Source organism: Staurois parvus, unplaced genomic scaffold, assembly GCF_062004578.1.
Source record: "Staurois parvus isolate SC_StPar_1 unplaced genomic scaffold, SC_StPar_1.0 ptg000920l, whole genome shotgun sequence".
In the NCBI taxonomy this organism is placed as follows: Eukaryota; Metazoa; Chordata; class Amphibia; order Anura; family Ranidae; genus Staurois; species Staurois parvus.
In genome coordinates, this window is record NW_028318716.1 from 181,240 (window position 1) to 198,694 (window position 17,455).

The window sequence follows — 17,455 nt, forward strand, 5'->3', positions numbered from 1 at the left end:
AGGATGACCATAGCATAACCCCTTCCACTCCAGCAAGCCATAGTCTTCTGAGAGAACCTTTAGTTTTTTTGTTTTTTCTTGTTTTGCTTTTGCAACTATCTCTTAGATGATTTTTCTTCCAAATTGGTGGAATCCTTGGCTGAAGCTTTGGGGGGGGGGGGCGGCATACCCAGACTCTGTCAGGAAGAGGATGCAAGGATGGCCTGTAATGTTACCCCAGGAACTGAATCCTTTATTGCTAACCTGGGCACATAGTAGAAGGAGGTTTGTTAGCTAGTTAACTGCAGGGTGCTATAAAGGTCCAGGGCCATAACAATGTCTGGTGAGACCCTGTCCCTACAGACCATTTTTGTTGCGCATGTACTCCAGGAAGGTGAAGAGCTGGAGAGGCATTGTCCCTGTTGGCTACTGGGGACTGCAAGACACTGCGGTAACTCGGAAAATGCTTCTTTTTTTTTTTCTAGGGATCCCAGGGTGCTGCTGCCCCAGTCCCTTTGGAAGGTCTGCAGCATCTCCCTCAATGGTCCTTCTTACTATAGTCCTGACTAGTGCCCACAGGTTAAGTCTCTTTCCTCCTCAGAAGCCTACCTAACACGTTCTGATTCTCCCCATCCCTCATTTTCCAGAGAGGAATTCTTAGACTTCCCATAAAATTAGACATAGTGGCTATCTGCCATGTCAGAGCCCTCGGATCGCAGGAGTCTTGTCCTGGAGCAGCCTGCATTGACCCAGTCAAAGGTTTCCAGTCCGGGTTCCTTTTAAGTGGTTCTAAAGGCAGAATGTTTTCACCTTAAGGCATTCTCTACATTAAGGTAGAAAACCATCTGTGTGCTGTCTCTGTGGCCTCATCCAGAGAAAAATCTATTGAGGGAGGGGTTCCTGAAGAAGAAAAAAAAAAAGGGTGGTTCTGTCGTGAACCCAGTCATTACCTGCCTTAACAAAACTCTTACCATCTCTGCTGAGGATGTCCTGGTGTTCAAGCACCCTGTGAATAAGCAGTTACTCCTTAAGGCCATGAATTGTATGGCTGATTTTTGCTATGAAATCTGTACCACCACGAGACCTTGGGTCCATTTTTATGTATCCATCTGTCCTCTGTTAGTTGGAGCCTTGGCCCCTTCAACTTACATTACTTCGTGGATGGGCCAGCGGACACTGTCCTCCAAATTTCTAGGATGAGCCTCCTTTCGGTACATATGAGAAGTATCTTTTGGCTCAAATGTCGGTCTGCGGAGCTTCCATTCAAGAATCATCACTCTCAGATGCCCTTTTTAAATGACACCTTGGACACTTATTGAAGAAGTCACAGAGAGTAAGACTACTCTTACTGCAGAAGAGGGCCAAATCCCCTACAGGAAAGCTTTTGGTTACTATTGTTCCGGTTTGCATTCAGGTCCAAGCCTGGCTCATACTTCTGCCCTCAGACCTAGACGAGTCCAGAAGCAGCCTTACTCACAATGAGGGGCAGCTGCTTGTCAGTGTGCAGGGGTGCTTATTGGCCATCTGGGCACAGGACATTTTTGGATGCCTGGGTTCAGAAAGTGATTCCTTGAAGCTACAAGAGAATTTAGGTTTACCTCCACCCTGCTTCATGCTGTCAAACTTGCCATCCTCCTAACAGAACTGGGAAGATGTTCATGTTTCTCTTCAGCAGCTTGTCTTGCCCCAGTTCTGGAGACAGGGAGGGTTCAGGGTTTTCACTCCAATCTGTTCACTGTCCTAAGGCAAAGGGAGACATTCACCCCATTCTGGATACTGAAAATTCTCAACAAATTCCTTTGTGTTAAAAAAGAAACAAAATCCACCAGGTCAGTCTTTGCTTCTCTTTAACTGGAGGACTCGCTGGCCTACTTGCACTTCCCCATATTTCCTCCTCATCAATGCTACTTGCATGTTGCTCTGGACACACATGTCCAGTTGTTTCTTTCCATTTGGCCTGTCCACAGCATCTTGGGTCTTCACCGAAGTGTTATCTCCTGAAGGAATAGTCAGGCTAGCCAGTGTCCTTTGAATGGTGTAGACTTGAGGTTTGAATAGATCCTGAATCTCGTGAAGTCTTCCCTGGAACTTGACCCACCACTTTGGGAGTATCTGGGCCTGTTTCTGGACGTATCCCAGTCCAAGGTTGGCTTCCCTCCAGACAAGCTCCTGGCCCTCTGCTCCCAAGTGTCCAGGGGTTGCCCAACTATTCACTTTTGCATGAAGATCTTGGGCCTGATAGCAGCCTTTTTCAAGGAAGTACCATATTCAGCATTTCATTTCATACTGTTGCAACTCAACATTTTCAGCTGTGTTGAGTACATCACAGGACACAGGTCCTTCACCTCTGTTCCAATTCACTACTTATTACATACTACTAAAGTGAGGTTTGCTGAGGGGAGAGGTTATGCTGGGGTTTTTCTTACAGCATTGTTTCAGTGTCTAATCTTCTGAAGAAAGCTGCATGACCCACTCATGTAAGACTAAGATCCTGTGTCCTGTAATGTATTCCAAGAAAAGGTTTGTAGAGGTAAGTCCATATTATTTTGCCACCTACTATCACTGGTGCCACCTCCTAGTAACATCACATTTCCCACTATTGACGACTTCCCTGTCATTCCTAAAGTGAACCTGTAGGGATAGAAATGGAGGCTGCCAACACTGACCCTAAAGGTCATGCTGATATCATTGGCTTCAAACTTTTGGGCTAAAGCAAGTAGGCTGATAAGGAATTCTAATTTCACGGATTGAGTGCTTGTTCCAGGTCAGGGACTCAAATGTCTAAAACCAGTGATACTCGGGCAACAAGCATTATCAGTAGCATTAGTAATGGCAGATTCCATATCTTTCATTGCAGATTTACCCTAACTGGCCTGAGGAGCATGGAACCCCCCCCCCCCAAAAGTTTGGCCTGTCAGCATTTTTTCCATCTTGCCCCTGTTTGCGGATCCTGTTGCACTCAATTTACTAACCCTGCATGAGTTCATGTCGCCGTGCTAACTTTACATGGGTTAAAGTGTACCTGTCAGGCATACAGTGGGGGAATCCATTTTGTATGTTTAGGTCAATACTGTTACTGTTTTGCCAGGAGCATGGCCAGAAGAGTGGTGGGGTGGGGGAAGGCTAGTCCATTGATGGGCTATGATGCAATGCTTCTGCTCTGTGTTTAATAGGTTCACTTTAAACCTGACACAGTCTTGAATACTGAATGACCTATATAATACTGTATCCAATGAACGAAAAAATTTTTTTTTTTGTTTTTTCCTCCAACCACATGTGATGTTTATTTGTGTTTTGACAAATCAGAGGCTGATGGGCCAAATAAAAGTCAGTTTGATCTAAATGGTTTTATAGGCTAGGGGGCAACAGAAATGTTCCCCGGGGCATCTCTGGCCCTTTATCCAAATCTTTAAAGCTGAACTCCAGGCAAATTCACTAAAAGGAGTGCTGCAGGGCAGTGGCAAGAGTAGTCACAAGACTCTTGATTAGGTTAGGAAACATGAATACATCCTATCGAAGTGACTTCTTGCTCTCCGCCTTGTCCAATTGGAAAATGCTTTGCGTCCTTTGAGAAAAAGCAAAGTCTTCTCTGATTGGCGCCCATGCCTAGTGGCTGACCTCCTCTGTTCACAATGCAGCAGGGCATCAGCTCGGGACCCAGAAACTAGTGGAGATTACTGACCCCACAGGTATGGTATATACATGGGTCCAAGCTGTAACTATGTAAAAATATCCACACTTGAAATTTGCCTTCAAAGGGGACCTGTGTGGATAGAACTATTTGACTTGCTATTGCTGACTTTTTTTTCCAGGCCATTCAATAAAAGGTTTATGAAGCCAGGATTAGGAGGGCAGCAATGGAGCATGTGCCTATGGCAGTTCCCATCCTGTAGAACAAGAACAATGTACAACTGGGACTTAAAAGTACAACTATAGGCAAAACTTTTTTTTTTTGGATAGAATGGAGAGAGATTAGAATCCCTGTCAGTTTTTATTGCGGTCTGTTCCCCTGTTAGGGAGAGTGTCCCTCTCTATTTTGTCCTGTCTATTGTTCTCTTTGAAAGTGAAAGAGACCCCAAATTTTGGGTTGTCCCCAGAAAAGTAATAGAGGGGAAATTTTTCCAATGGGGACACTAGTTCTGGTGGCTTGGGAATTCTCCCCATAGGATGCAGATGGTTAAAAAAAAATCTGACGGGATATAACCCTTCCTTACTCTATCCAAAAAAAAAAGGTTTGCCTATAGTTCTAATTTAAATATGCCTCAGGCAATAAAAGTTCTCTTTTATTACATCTTTATTTACAAAGTTTAAATAGTTTTTAAAAAGGCAGCCATCGTTCCCACGGCTTACAATCCCAGAGGTCATAATCACAATCAACTACATCAAATGCTCCAAAAGGATGGAAAAAAGAGCTGTGTGCATGGGGCAACCTTTTTTTGCAGAATCTTCTGTTTCTTCAGGACCTTCGACCAAGGGTAGAAGTACGATTTGAAGCTGTAACAATATTCCTACAATAAGTAACAAATATCCTAAAAAAGAATACATGTATCAAAACAACATACATACAAGAATTCAGTTCTATGCCAACCAGGGGAGGAGAACCTATGCCAACTGTAAGGAAATAGGTCTTTTTTTAATTGATACTGTATCCATTTTGTATAATGCCTCCATTTTTAGATGTGTAAACCATTTCGGTTTTGAGTTTTGCTTGTAACTTCTTTCTCATTTTCTGAATCTAGTTTCTATTCTCAGAAACTACAAATGGTTGAGAAGTACCATATAAGGTGATTCCGTTTACTATCTTCATTGATGAGAGTATAATATTTCATTGGTCATTCTGGTTGTAACGGAACCAACCCCAGACTGCGCTTGGGTACTTCCGTTATTATACCGCTTCCCCGTCCGAGTACCGACCACAGACACCACAGCTGACCATACAAGACTAGACGACACCAGTCTGTCTGAACATGGAACTCTTTATTTGAAACTTGAACTGGCTTTTTATACACTCGGGGGACAGATCCCCCCTCCCTGCATAATGACACAGGGCGGGGCAATCTACACTTAGCAACTAGAGACACAGGTATTCAAACTTCACACCAGCAGACAGTCCCAGCAGTAGGGAGGGCTGCTGGAGACACCCCCCCACTAAGCTAATACGCATAAACACATACATCCCATAATAGTTTGCTCCCAAGCAAGACACACAACAGAACAATGGGATGCAACCACATGGCATTAAAAAAATCAACAACCCCCCTCCACCCCAATATTAGGACAGATAACCCTGTACCCCTAACAGGCACAGGGTGACTTACACATAATAGGGATATGGGGAGCTGAGACGGGGGTCTCCCCACCTCTCCAAAGTGAGCTGTGTTCCATAAGCCCCCCACACAAAGTGACTCACACTGGTCTTCTATATTACAGCTTGCACACATTAAACTTTCAGAGATTTAGCTTTTACAGTTCGGTGTCTGGAGCTTTATTTCTCCCGGGTTTGGTGATGGAAAGTAATCGAGGACGAGCTGGGCTAAAGAGAGGAATTGATCCTATCAATTTGGTGTCATGTCGGTTGGCATAGGTTTTGTATTTTTGTATGCATATTTTGATATGTGTTTTTTTTTTCTTTTTTGGACATTTATTATTTTATGAATATTGTTACAGCTTCGGTTGTACTTTTTCTTGGTATGACCACTCCCATAATGTTGTCCTTGCTGGTTTCCAAATGAGTCTAGACTAGAGGAAGTGCACCTGCTGTCTATATTTATTTATTTCAGGTACTTATATAGCGCCATCAATTTATGCAGCACTTTACATATATATTGTACATTCACATCAGTCCCTAACCCTCAAGGGGTGTACAATCTAAGGTCCCTAACCCTCAAGGGGCGTACAATCTAAGGTCCCTAACCCTCAAGGGGCGTACAATCTAAGGTCCCTAACTCACATTCATACATACACATACTAGGGACAATTTAGACAGGAGCCAACTCACCTACCAGCATGTCTTTGGAGTGTGGGAGGAAACCCACACAGGCACAGGGAGAACATGCAAACTCCAGGCAGGTAGTGCCGTGGCTGGGATTCGAACCAACGACCCGAGTACTGCCAGGCGGAAGTGCTAACCATTTAGCCACTGTGCTGCCCTGTATATGGTACCAGGCGAAGAAGACTGCGCCCGGTCTGCTTACGTTGTGTCAGGAAGGGTCCATTCAGCCTGTACTGAGCAGAGCCATTCTAAACCCACCACTGATAGACAAAGAAGCCCACCAACTCAAGTCTGTGCAGTGTTGCTCGGTGCTGGTTTGTAGTCTGTTGATGTAACATGTACATTCTTAAAGAGCGGAGACATTGTTCTGTCTGTGTCAATGTTGCAGTGCTGGCGTGCGGCAGGCCCCAGGCCACAGCTGTGTACAAGGTTTCAGAATATGCCAGAAGATTCGGCGTCCCGGTCGTTGCTGATGGTGGAATCCAAAATGTTGGACACATAGCAAAGGCTCTGGCCCTTGGTGCCTCTACAGGTGAGTAGTATGGGGATGGGGGGAAGATGGGTTGCCTTAGAATAACTGATTTACTGATCTCCCTGCATTGGATCTCATTGTAGTTGCTGACAGATATGCAAATCCGAGGTTCTGGTTTGGGAAACCAGGAATCAGTAGGAGAGCCAGGCAATTTTTCTAAAGTTAGGTTAGCAAGGACTGCCCTTCCTTTAGGTACTACTTCTTAATACAGGAAGAGCCAGTTTATATTTCCCCATACCCAAAAGACACATAGAATGTTGGAATTTCATAATTTCATTATTGTTTCATTTAAATTTAAATTCTATACATGTATAGGCAGCAGTTATATTTGCTCATTACATATGCAGGCCTTGCTTCGAAGGTAGCCTCCCTAGCGGTCTGATTATGTCCATATTTCTGTGCTCAAAGCGGTACATTTTTTTGCATGGAAATATGTAGTTTTTTTTTATTGTAGGCCTGTAATTTTTAGGAATAACTCACTGAAATCTGTCCGAACAAGAGTCTAGTAAACATCCCGGGTAGGATAAAACTTGAAACTCGAAATCATAAATTATAATTTATTAAATAATCGTAAAAATATTTCAATAATAAATTTAATTCAATCAAATCAAAAACACTGAAATTTGAAATAGAGCGCCAAGATCGCACATCACTGAGAAAAGTCGCAGAATCGTTTTCAGTGTCTGATGATGAATTTCCCCCACGAATCATTATCACTCAATTCTGCAAGTGGTTCTGATTTACTATCGCTGTTCTCTAGCCGGTCTAAAACCGCTTTTGACCTAAAGGGACGCTTTTTGGACGCCATGGACGTTTCTCAGTTTCCAGGCAGAAAGAACAGTAAAAATGCAGGCAGGGCGCCGGACAAAGCACTCGGGACAAAATGTATGTGAAATGGTTTGATACAGGAATGTTATACTATGTGATTTTAGTGTATTTAGTGAATGTCACTCTTTCACATTTTTAAATTTCCCGCTGTTTCGTCCCCCGTACGTCCCGACGCTCGCAGGGAACGGAAGACAGATGCCGGCATCTGCCGGAGGAGATTGCCGGGGACAATGCAGGAGGGACATCGCGGGAGCGCAGGACAAGGTAAGTGCAGAATGGATCCCGGAGCAACGCTGCAGTGTATTCCCGAGTGTAGCTGGGGGGGTCACCGCTTGTGGGGCTGAAACTTTACCCCGAGCTACACTCGGCAATACCGCCGGGGGGGGGTTAATAGTGCTGCACAATGGTTCTGCTTTGTTGTCCAGTTATTGTGCTGCAAGCCTGCCAAACCCTTTGCAATCTTGAAGGATGTAATACATCCAATGTGCCCCTGGCACATACATACCATGTGATCTTTGCCCAGGCACAAAAGAGAGTGCGGAAATGGCACTTTCTACTCATGGAAATAAAAACCTCAGTTTTTCCTATAAATAAATACATTATCTGTTCTATGTGAATCCAAAATACAATATAAAAAAAGAGGGCACTGCTAACCCCATAAGTCTTATTGGGGTACCATATCTTAATCTGTCAATTACCAACTGCATATCCTGCAGAAAAAGCTACAGGACTTTAGGTACCAAATCATCCATTAGTATATTTAAAAAGAAAAAAAAAACAAAACACAATTTTTCTTCCCAATTTAAAACGTAAAGATAAAATATTGTATTCTGTTCATTATACAAACATCTTGTAAGAATGTATTTTTTAAATCCTCTGATCACCCAATACAGTGATATATTCAGATCACTGTATAGTACATATTTCCATAGTAGATACGTATCAGGAAATTAAACTTCAACGCATTTCTCTGGCCAACGCCCACTTCCTTCAGGAAATCAATATGGGAATAAATGTCTGTAATACAGGTCATAAGATATAATAATACACAATAATAATAAGTTGTGTTCAAAATAATAGCAGTCAGACATTACTAACTGGATCAATCACTGTTTTTGGTAGAAATGATATTTCTACATGGCAAATAATTTCCTAGCAGGTGTAGTAGAGTAATAGAAATCCAACAGACCCAACAGTCATGACATGCATGCTGCTGATTCTGTGTCATTGGATCACTCATTGAAAGGGGCATGTTCAAAATAATAGCAGTGTGGAGTTCTATTAGTGAGGTCATTCATTCTTTGAAAAACAGGTGGCAATTATTGCTCTTATTTAAGGAAGGAAGGCAGCAAATGTTGTACATGCTGGTTACAGTGCATTTCTCTCTGAAATTCTGAGGAAAATGGGTCGTTCCAGACATTGTTCAGAAGAACAGCGTACCTTGATTAAAAAGTTGATTGCAGAGAGGAAAACATATAAAGAAATGCAGAAAATGATCGGCTGCTCAGCTAAAATGATGGCAAATGCTTTAAAATGGCAACCAAAACCTGAAAGACGTGGAAGAAAGCGAAAAACTACCATTCAAATGGATAGAAGAATAGCCAAAATGGCGCGGACTCAGCCAACAATCAGCTCCAGGAAGATGAAAGAAGGTGTGACATTCCCTGTGAGGACTGTTACAATTAGAAGACGCCTATGTGAAGCCAAGCTATCTGCAAGAAGTCCCCGCAAAGTCCCACTGTTGGGAAAAAGACGTATGCTGAAGAGGTTACAATCTGCCAAAGAGCACATTGACCGGCCTAAAGAGAAATGGCGCAACATTTTGTGGGCTGATGAAAGTAAGATTGTTCTTTTTGGGTCTAGTGGGCGGAGACAATTTGTCAGATGACCCCCAAACACTGAATTCAAGCCACAGTACACTGTGAAGACAGTGAAGCATGGTGGTGCAAGCATCATGATATGGGGATGTTTTCGCATACCAGGGATCATGGATCAGTTTGAATACATCAGAATACTTGAAGAGGTCATGCTGCCTTATGCTGAAGAGGAAATGCCCTTGAAATGGGTGTTCCAACAAGACAACGACCCCAAACACACCAGTAAACGTGCAACATCTTGGTTCCAGACCAACAAGATGGACGTTATGGAGTGGTCAGCCCAATCCCCGGATCTTAATCCAATAGAAAACTTGTGGGGTGACATCAAAAATGCCGTTTCTGAGGCAAAACCAAGAAATAGAGAAGAACTGTGGAATGTGGTCCAATCATCCTGGGCTGGAATACCTGATCACAGGGGCCAGAAGTTGGGGGACTCCATGCAACACAGATGTACAGCAGTTCTCAGAAACAGTGCGACTACAACCAAATATTCATGAAGTCATTCAAAGGAAAGCAAAATCTTCAAACATTTCTCAGTTTATATAGTGAATGTTTGAGTTTGTAAAGGAGAATACAAACACTGCGATTTGTGTATTTTTGTGTATGTTATTTGCTGTTTGTACCCGTAGTACAGCCCAGAAACAATAGTGCGCAATTTGTTTACCGAAAATACATTGACACTAATACCAATTTTAAAAAAAAAAAATCCTGACCTTGGCCTTTGACCCTGACCCAAACACTTACCCTGGCACTGAACTAGATCGAACCTTGATCTTGGTATTTTTTCTTTTATTTGTTAATTTTTTTTTTTTTTTAACAAAAATGTTTCCCCCCTCTATGCCAGGAGTTAGAGAGTTGCAATGTATCTCTCTCCTCCATTCATAGAGGGGAAAAAAGGGGCCAGGCTGTACAGTGACTGATCACTGTAATAGCCAATCAAAGGCTATCACAGCAATCATGTGACCCAGAATCGAGGGTCCCGATCAATAGAACGGGATCCTGGGCTCTCAGTGACACCCCGGTCTTTGTGCTGGGAGCACGCAGTGCGGCGCGCTCCCAGCACAAAGATAGGTACGCAAATACGCGGCCCCACAGAAAAAGCGCCCAGTTCTGTGAGGCCGCATATTTGTGTGATGTCGACGTCAAGGGGTTAAGTAGGTGATGACCCAGGCGGGACTGGCCTGCATTGGGAACTTGTTACATGTTCCACTTTAAAAACAGGTGGAACATGTAAAATGTTCCCAAAAGTGAACTCATCCTATTTTACTTTTTTTTTTTTTTTTTTTAAATTGTGCTCTAGTTATGATGGGTTCGTTGCTGGCAGCGACCACAGAATCACCGGGTGAATACTTCTTCTCGGATGGCATTCGGTTAAAGAAGTACCGTGGCATGGGCTCTCTGGATGCAATGGACAAGAACGTCAGCAGCCAAAAGCGATATTTCAGGTGAGGTGTTACGTTTAAGGGCGCATTCCGACAGGCGCTGAGACCCATCCTATGTGCTGAGCGGCTTTTTGCTGCGTCCACATCCACCTCGGAGCTGTGTGTAGGCAGCCCATAGAAGTGGATGCAGCGGCTGCATGGACACGGTCTCGTGAAAATTTGACATGTGGGCAGGAGTTGGTGCACAGATCCAAACGTACAGTGCCTGCATGTCAGGTTTTAATATGCAACTGCCTGTGCTTTGTCTGCATCCACTTTGACAGGCAGCCTTTGCACAGTTCCAGGATGGATGCAGACAGTGGCTCAGCACATAGGACAGATCTCAGCAGGGGTATCCCTAGGGTTGGTGTCACCCGGCGCGATAACACTTGGAGACACCCCCTCCAGTGATCCCCGCAGAATGGATCGGATCTGCAGATTGAGCATAATAGATCAGAGTCCGATCCATTATACTCCCCAATCCGCAGATCCCATCCATCCTGCGGGAATCGTCAGCATGCAGCCTACACGGGGTGACACCGGACCCGCTCCACGAAAAGGTAAGTTGTAAAGAAAACCGACGATCCCCGCAGGATGGATTGGATCTGCGGATTGGGGAGCATAATGGATCAGAGCCATCCTCCAGGGATCGTCGGCTTGCTTTACAACTTACCTTTTCGTGGAGCGGGTCCGGTGTCACCCCGTATAGGTTGCATGTTGACGATCCCCGCAGGATGGATGGGATCTGCGGATTTAGCATAATGGATCTGAGTCCGATCCATTATGCTCCCCAATCCGCAGATCCCATCCATCCTACGGGGATCGTCGGCATGCAACCTATGCGGGGTGACACCGGACCCGCTCCACGAAAAGGTAAGTTGTAAAGAAAGCTGAAGATCCCCGCAGGATGGATCGGATCTGCGGATTGGGGAGCATAATGGATCAGAGCCATCCTCCAGGGATCGTTTGCTTGCTTTACAACTTACCTTTTCGTGGAGCCGGTCCGGTGTCACCCAATGTGGCGCACACCCCCCACATCTGCCTCGGGATGCCACTGGGTCTCAGTGCCCATCTGAATGAGCCTTAACCCCTAAAACAGGCAAACTGTGTCTTTCCTGCACTTTAAGTAATCCACAATGCCATGCTATGAATTCTAGTGTCTCCATGGGAGCTGTACCACACGGTATCCTGACCTCAGCCATTGTGTTTTAATCTGAGCAAAATGTAGAATGCTGTATTATAGCTCCTGTGCTGATTGGTACAGAGCAGCGTCCTCCGTGGCGCCCTCTCTGCTTACACATTTCTGTCTCTTGCAGTGAGTCTGACAAGATTAAAGTTGCTCAGGGAGTTTCCGGTGCCATACAAGACAAAGGATCCATTCACAAGTTTGTTCCTTATTTGATTGCTGGAATCCAGCACTCCTGCCAGGATATAGGCGCCAAGAGCTTAACGCAAGTCAGGTACGTGAACGAGCCGCAATGTACTTGGCTGAATAAAGAACCGACATAAATGTGTAGAGTGTTTTTAAAACTTCCAATGCCTCTATAAACTTTACAAAACTGCAGCTCTTCAGCAGCCATATTTGTAAATTAAAAAAAAAAAAAAAAAAAAGTGCATTATTATAAAGTCATATTGAGCTCCAGTCAGTGACTTTGCCTAGGCTGAGATGATGTTTTCAGTCTGCTGCAGGCAAGAGGAAGTCTCCTCTTCCCCATTGATTTGAACGTAACAATATAAATTTGTAGCATGGTACAAGGGGGGAGGCTGCATCAGGGGCTGATCTGTGTCAAACACTAGTGAACATAGCCAAGAACTGAACAGGTACCAGGATTTACAGGATTGTGCCATCTTAGTCGACATCTTGGCCAACGGTGTGGTTGAGTGGTCCTCAAACTGTGGCCTGGGGGCTGGATGCGGCCCTTTGCGTGTCTTTATGTGGCCCTTGGGACACTATTCCTCCTACTGATTGAGTGGTAGGAAACCGGAGTGCCTGGAGGAGACCCACGCAGGCACACCGAGAACATGCAATGGTTGTGATTCACTTAAACAACTGTAGTTCTCCTAGGTGGAAGTGCTAACCACTTGACCGCTATATTTTAGAAGTGTCATTTGCCTGAAGTCTAGCTTTACCTTTTGTCAGTTATAAAAAAAAAAGGCAGTTGGAAATGTTCTTTTGTATTACCTTTTTATATACCTGATGTACCCCAATGTATGCTGTGCTGTCACACAGCCATCCTCACCCCTTACCCTTTTTTCCCCCCTTGCCTCCTGTAGGGCGATGATGTATTCTGGGGAGCTCAAGTTTGAGAAGAGGACCATGTCTGCACAGGTGGAGGGAGGAGTGCATGGACTCCATTCGTAAGTCTCATTCTGTCACGTGGTAGCTGCGTGTGCTCCGGGGACTCAGTTCTGTTCATACAATAAAATTATAGATGTATTCAAGTTTCTGAAGCTTTGTTAGATACGGAAACAAAGAGGCTGTTGCTGCTGAACTCTTTTACTGAAAAATGCTATTTATATGGCTGTTTTGACCCAAAAACGTAAAGGTGAATTTTGGCTAAAACTGCCCTTGTAACAAGGCTCTTCCTTTTTCCTAAAATGGTTAAACACTTTTTTTTTTTCGGCTTGGGCAAATAGAAAAAGCTGTTGTACCGTATATACTCGAGTATAAGCCGAGTTTTTCAGCACATTTTTTTGTGCTGAAAAACGGCCCCCTCGGCTTATACTCGAGTCAACGTCTGCAGGGGGGGCGCGAGGCTCCGTCAAGGGGGGCGTGTACAGGCGTGGGCAGAGGGCTGCTGTCTCTTACCTGGCTCCCACGATGATCCCTCACTCCTGCCGCTCGGCTCCGCCTCCTCACCGGTGATTGGCCGCCAGAACTGTAGCTCAGGAAAGGTGCACAGGCGGCCAATCACGGGCGAGGAGGTGGAGCTGAGCGGACCCACGAAATTCAAGTGAGGGAAAAGCCGGTAAGTGTGCAGTGCAGAGGTGCTGCTGCAACCACATATGCTGGCTGCAGCAGCACCATACTGTAACAGGGGTCAGCAAGTGTCATTGGTAGGAATAGTGCCGCATCATTGGTGTCACTGATACTAATGATGGGGCACTATTCCTCCCACGGACACCAACGATGGGGCACTATTCCTCCCACGGACACCAACGATGGGGCACTATTCCTCCCACGGACACCAACGATGGGGCACTATTCCTCCCACGGACACCAACGATGGGGCACTATTCCTCCCACGGACACCAACGATGGGGCACTATTCCTCCCACGGACACCAACGATGGGGCACTATTCCTCCCACGGACACCAACGATGGGGCACTATTCCTCCCACTGACACCAACGATGGGGCACTATTCCTCCCACTGACACCAACGATGGGGCACTATTCCTCCCACTGATACTAATGATGGGGCTTATACTCGAGTCAATAGTTTTTCCCAGTTTTTTGTGGTAAAATTAGGTACTTTGGCTTATATTTGGGTCGGCTTATACTCGAGTATATATGGTATTAGCATTACCCTTTGCACACCCGGCAGTTGGCCTCTACTGTTTGATGGTCCGTGTGGTGGATTTCAGGAGCTTTGGTCTTGCATTACATGTGATCTCAGACTGCCTGTGCCCCACAGAGCAGCAAAGAGAAGGATTTGCAGATCGGTCATGTAGATGGGATGCAGCCTGTGGGAACGATGAGTAAGGGAATTATAACTGCCTTCTATTCCACCTAGATGAAAATGACTATTTGAAGCCTAATTCTCATGTTTTAGTGAACTTTAAATACACTGCTCTAAAAAAAATGAAAGGAACACTTTTTAATCAGAGTATAGCATCAAGTCAATGAAACTCTCGGGATATTGATCTGGTCAGGTGAGTCGCAGAGGGGGTTGTTCATCAGTTTCAGCTGCTTTGGTGCTAATGAAATTAACAGGTGCACTAGATGGGCAACAATGAGACGACCCCCAAAGCAGGAATGGTTTTACAGATGGAGGCCACTGACATTTTGTTTCCCCACTCATCTTTTTTGACTACCTTTGCATTTGGCTAGGGTCAGTGTTACTACTGGTAGCATGAGGTGATACCTGGACCCTACAGAGGCTGCACAGGCAGTCCAACTCCTCCAGGATGGCACATCAATACGTACCTTTGTCTCAAGAGCATGGAGGAGATTCCAGGAGACAGGCAGTTACTCTAGGAGAGCTGGACAGGGCCGTAGAAGGGCCGTGTGCAAGGAGGAACAGGATGAGCACTGCTAGAGCCCTACAAAATGACCTCCAGCAGGCCACTGGTGTGAATCTCTCTGACCAAACAATCAGAAACAGACTTCATGAGGGTGACCTGAGGGCCCGATGTCCTCTAGTTGGCCCTGTGCTCACTGCCTGGCACCATAGAGCTATATTGGCATTTGCCATTAAACACCAGAATTGGTAGGTCCACCACTGGCGCCCTGTGCTTTTCACAGATGAAAGCAGGTTCACCCTGAGCACATGTGACAGACATGAAAGGGTCTAGAGAAGCCGTGGAGAATGTTCTGCTGCCTGTAACATCGTTTACCATGACCGTTTTGGTGATGGTCTGGGGAGGCATATCCATGGAGGGACGCATAGACCTCTACAGGCTAGACAATGGCACCCTGACTGCCATTCGGTATCGGGATGAAATCCTTGGACCCATTGTAAGACTACGCTGGTGCAGGGGCTCCTGGGTTCCTCCTGGTGCACAACAATGCCCAGCCTCATCTGGCAAGAGTATGCAGGCAGTTCCTGGAGGATGAAGGAATTGAATGGCCCCCACGTCTGCCCTACATCCATTAGAACTTCTTTGGAATATAATTTTTCGGTCCATCTTATGCCACCAGGTTGCACCTCAGGCTGTCCAGGAGCTCAGTGATGCCCTGGTCCAGATCTGGGAGGCGATCCCCAGGACACCATCCGTTGTCTCATTAGGAGCCTCCCCTGATGTTGTCAGGCATGCATACAAGCACGTGGGGGCCATACAGACTACTAAATCCATTCTGAGTTGCTGCGAAGAAATGTCAGGAAAATGGACTCACCTGCTGCATCATTTATTCATTTTGATTTTCAGGGTGTCTTTGAATTCAGTCCTCTGTAGGTCGATAATTTTCATTTCCATCAAATGATGAGGCATCCTTACATTTCTAACATATTACCCTGTCCATATCAGCATAGAGATCCAGCAGATTTTTCACCATTGCCATCTTATGTGTTTTCAAAGTGTTCCTTTCATTTTTTTTTTTTTTTTGTGCAGTGTAGTTCATTTGGACTAAGCTGACTCAAACAAACGATTACCTTCATTAACAATTAGCAGGAGCTGTCAGTGATGTGTCAACAGTATGTAGCTGGTGCTAAATACAGTGCTGTGTTCTGGTAGCAGGATGAGGACTTTGTCCTACTCCCAGAACAGTTCGACTCAGCCATTCATAGGAATCTTTGTATTTACAGAATGAATACAAGGCTTCCTCTGATTGGATGAGGTGGGCAGATGTCACAATTTTGTTTAATTTGTGAAAGACTTGAATTCATTCAGGAAATACAAGGCTTCCTGTGAATGGCTGGGCAGCGCTCTGCACAACTCAGTTTTGTTCTGGGAGTGAGCTGGGAAGTCCTGATCCTGCTACTGGAACATGGTGCTGTATAGTCGATGTAGCACCAGCTACATTCAGTTCATAGAGCGCTGTTACCTGCTGCATGTCTTGATGAAGGAAACTGTATGAGCTACTATAATGTTCACTAAAACATGGAATTGGGCTAAAAATAAAACCTGATCCTTGCAGTGGGGCTCCCCTGGTACTAAAATGTTTAAAGCCTGAGTCCACCTTTTTCAAGAGAAACTATGCAAAATAAAGTGTGCACAGGCAAGATTTTTAATGCAGAAGAGGCAAAGCATGCATCCTCTGCATTAAAGTTTTTACCTGCCTGTCCCCCCCTGTACGGTGAGCCGCTGCGCAGTGACCCCCGTACAGTGAGCTAACTGCACTTTTGTGCATATATGCATCTTCTGCATTAAAGTTTTTACCTGCCTGTCCACCCCCGTACGGTGAGCCGCTGCGCAGTGACCCCCTGTACGGTGAGCCGCTGCGCAGTGACCCCCCCCCGTACGGTGAGCCGCTGCGCAGTGACCCCCCCCCCGTACGGTGAGCCGCTGCGCAGTGACACCCCCCGTACGGTGAGCCGCTGCGCAGTGACACCCCCCGTACGGTGAGCCGCTGCGCAGTGACACCCCCCGTACGGTGAGCCGCTGCGCAGTGACACCCCCCGTACGGTGAGCCGCTGCGCAGTGACACCCCCCGTACGGTGAGCCGCTGCGCAGTGACACCCCCCGTACGGTGAGCCGCTGCGCAGTGACCCCCCCCGTACGGTGAGCCGCTGCGCAGTGACCCCCCCGTACGGTGAGCTAACTGCACTCTTGTGCATATATGCATCGTCTGCATTAAAGTTTTTACCTGCTTGTCCACCCCCGTACGGTGAGCCGCTGCGTGCTGACCCCCTGTACGGTGAGCCGCACACGGTGACCCCCCCCCCCCCCCCCCTACAGTGAGCTAACTGCACTCTTGTGCATATGTGATAGCGGCATCAAGCCAGTTAGCAATTAAGACCTGGAAGCCGGGCACCCGAAGATGTCAGCGGGTGGCAGGGAATTCTGGGACACTGCATCCCTGGATCCAAGGTGAGTATAGTTCCCCTTCAATACTTGAGTTACTAACCCCTAGAACATGTCTACATATTAGGCATTCAGGAGCAGCCTCCATGTTTGTTTATTTCAATACAATTTTTCTTAAATGTCATTAAAATGATTACTT

The 17,455-nt window shown here is 45.8% G+C and overlaps 1 protein-coding gene across 2 annotated transcripts in view; it reads left to right on the top strand.

Moving 5' to 3' along the window:
• Positions 1-17,455, top strand: part of IMPDH2 (inosine monophosphate dehydrogenase 2) — a 55,007-nt gene that overhangs the window by 37,193 nt on the left and 359 nt on the right. For both annotated transcript variants that reach the window (XM_089656604.1, XM_089656606.1), the window contains 4 exons: positions 6,360-6,503; positions 10,509-10,653; positions 11,946-12,089; positions 12,904-12,987. In XM_089656604.1, coding sequence (XP_089512730.1) covers positions 6,360-6,503; positions 10,509-10,653; positions 11,946-12,089; positions 12,904-12,987 — 517 coding nt within the window. The remainder of the gene's footprint in view (positions 1-6,359; positions 6,504-10,508; positions 10,654-11,945; positions 12,090-12,903; positions 12,988-17,455) is intronic.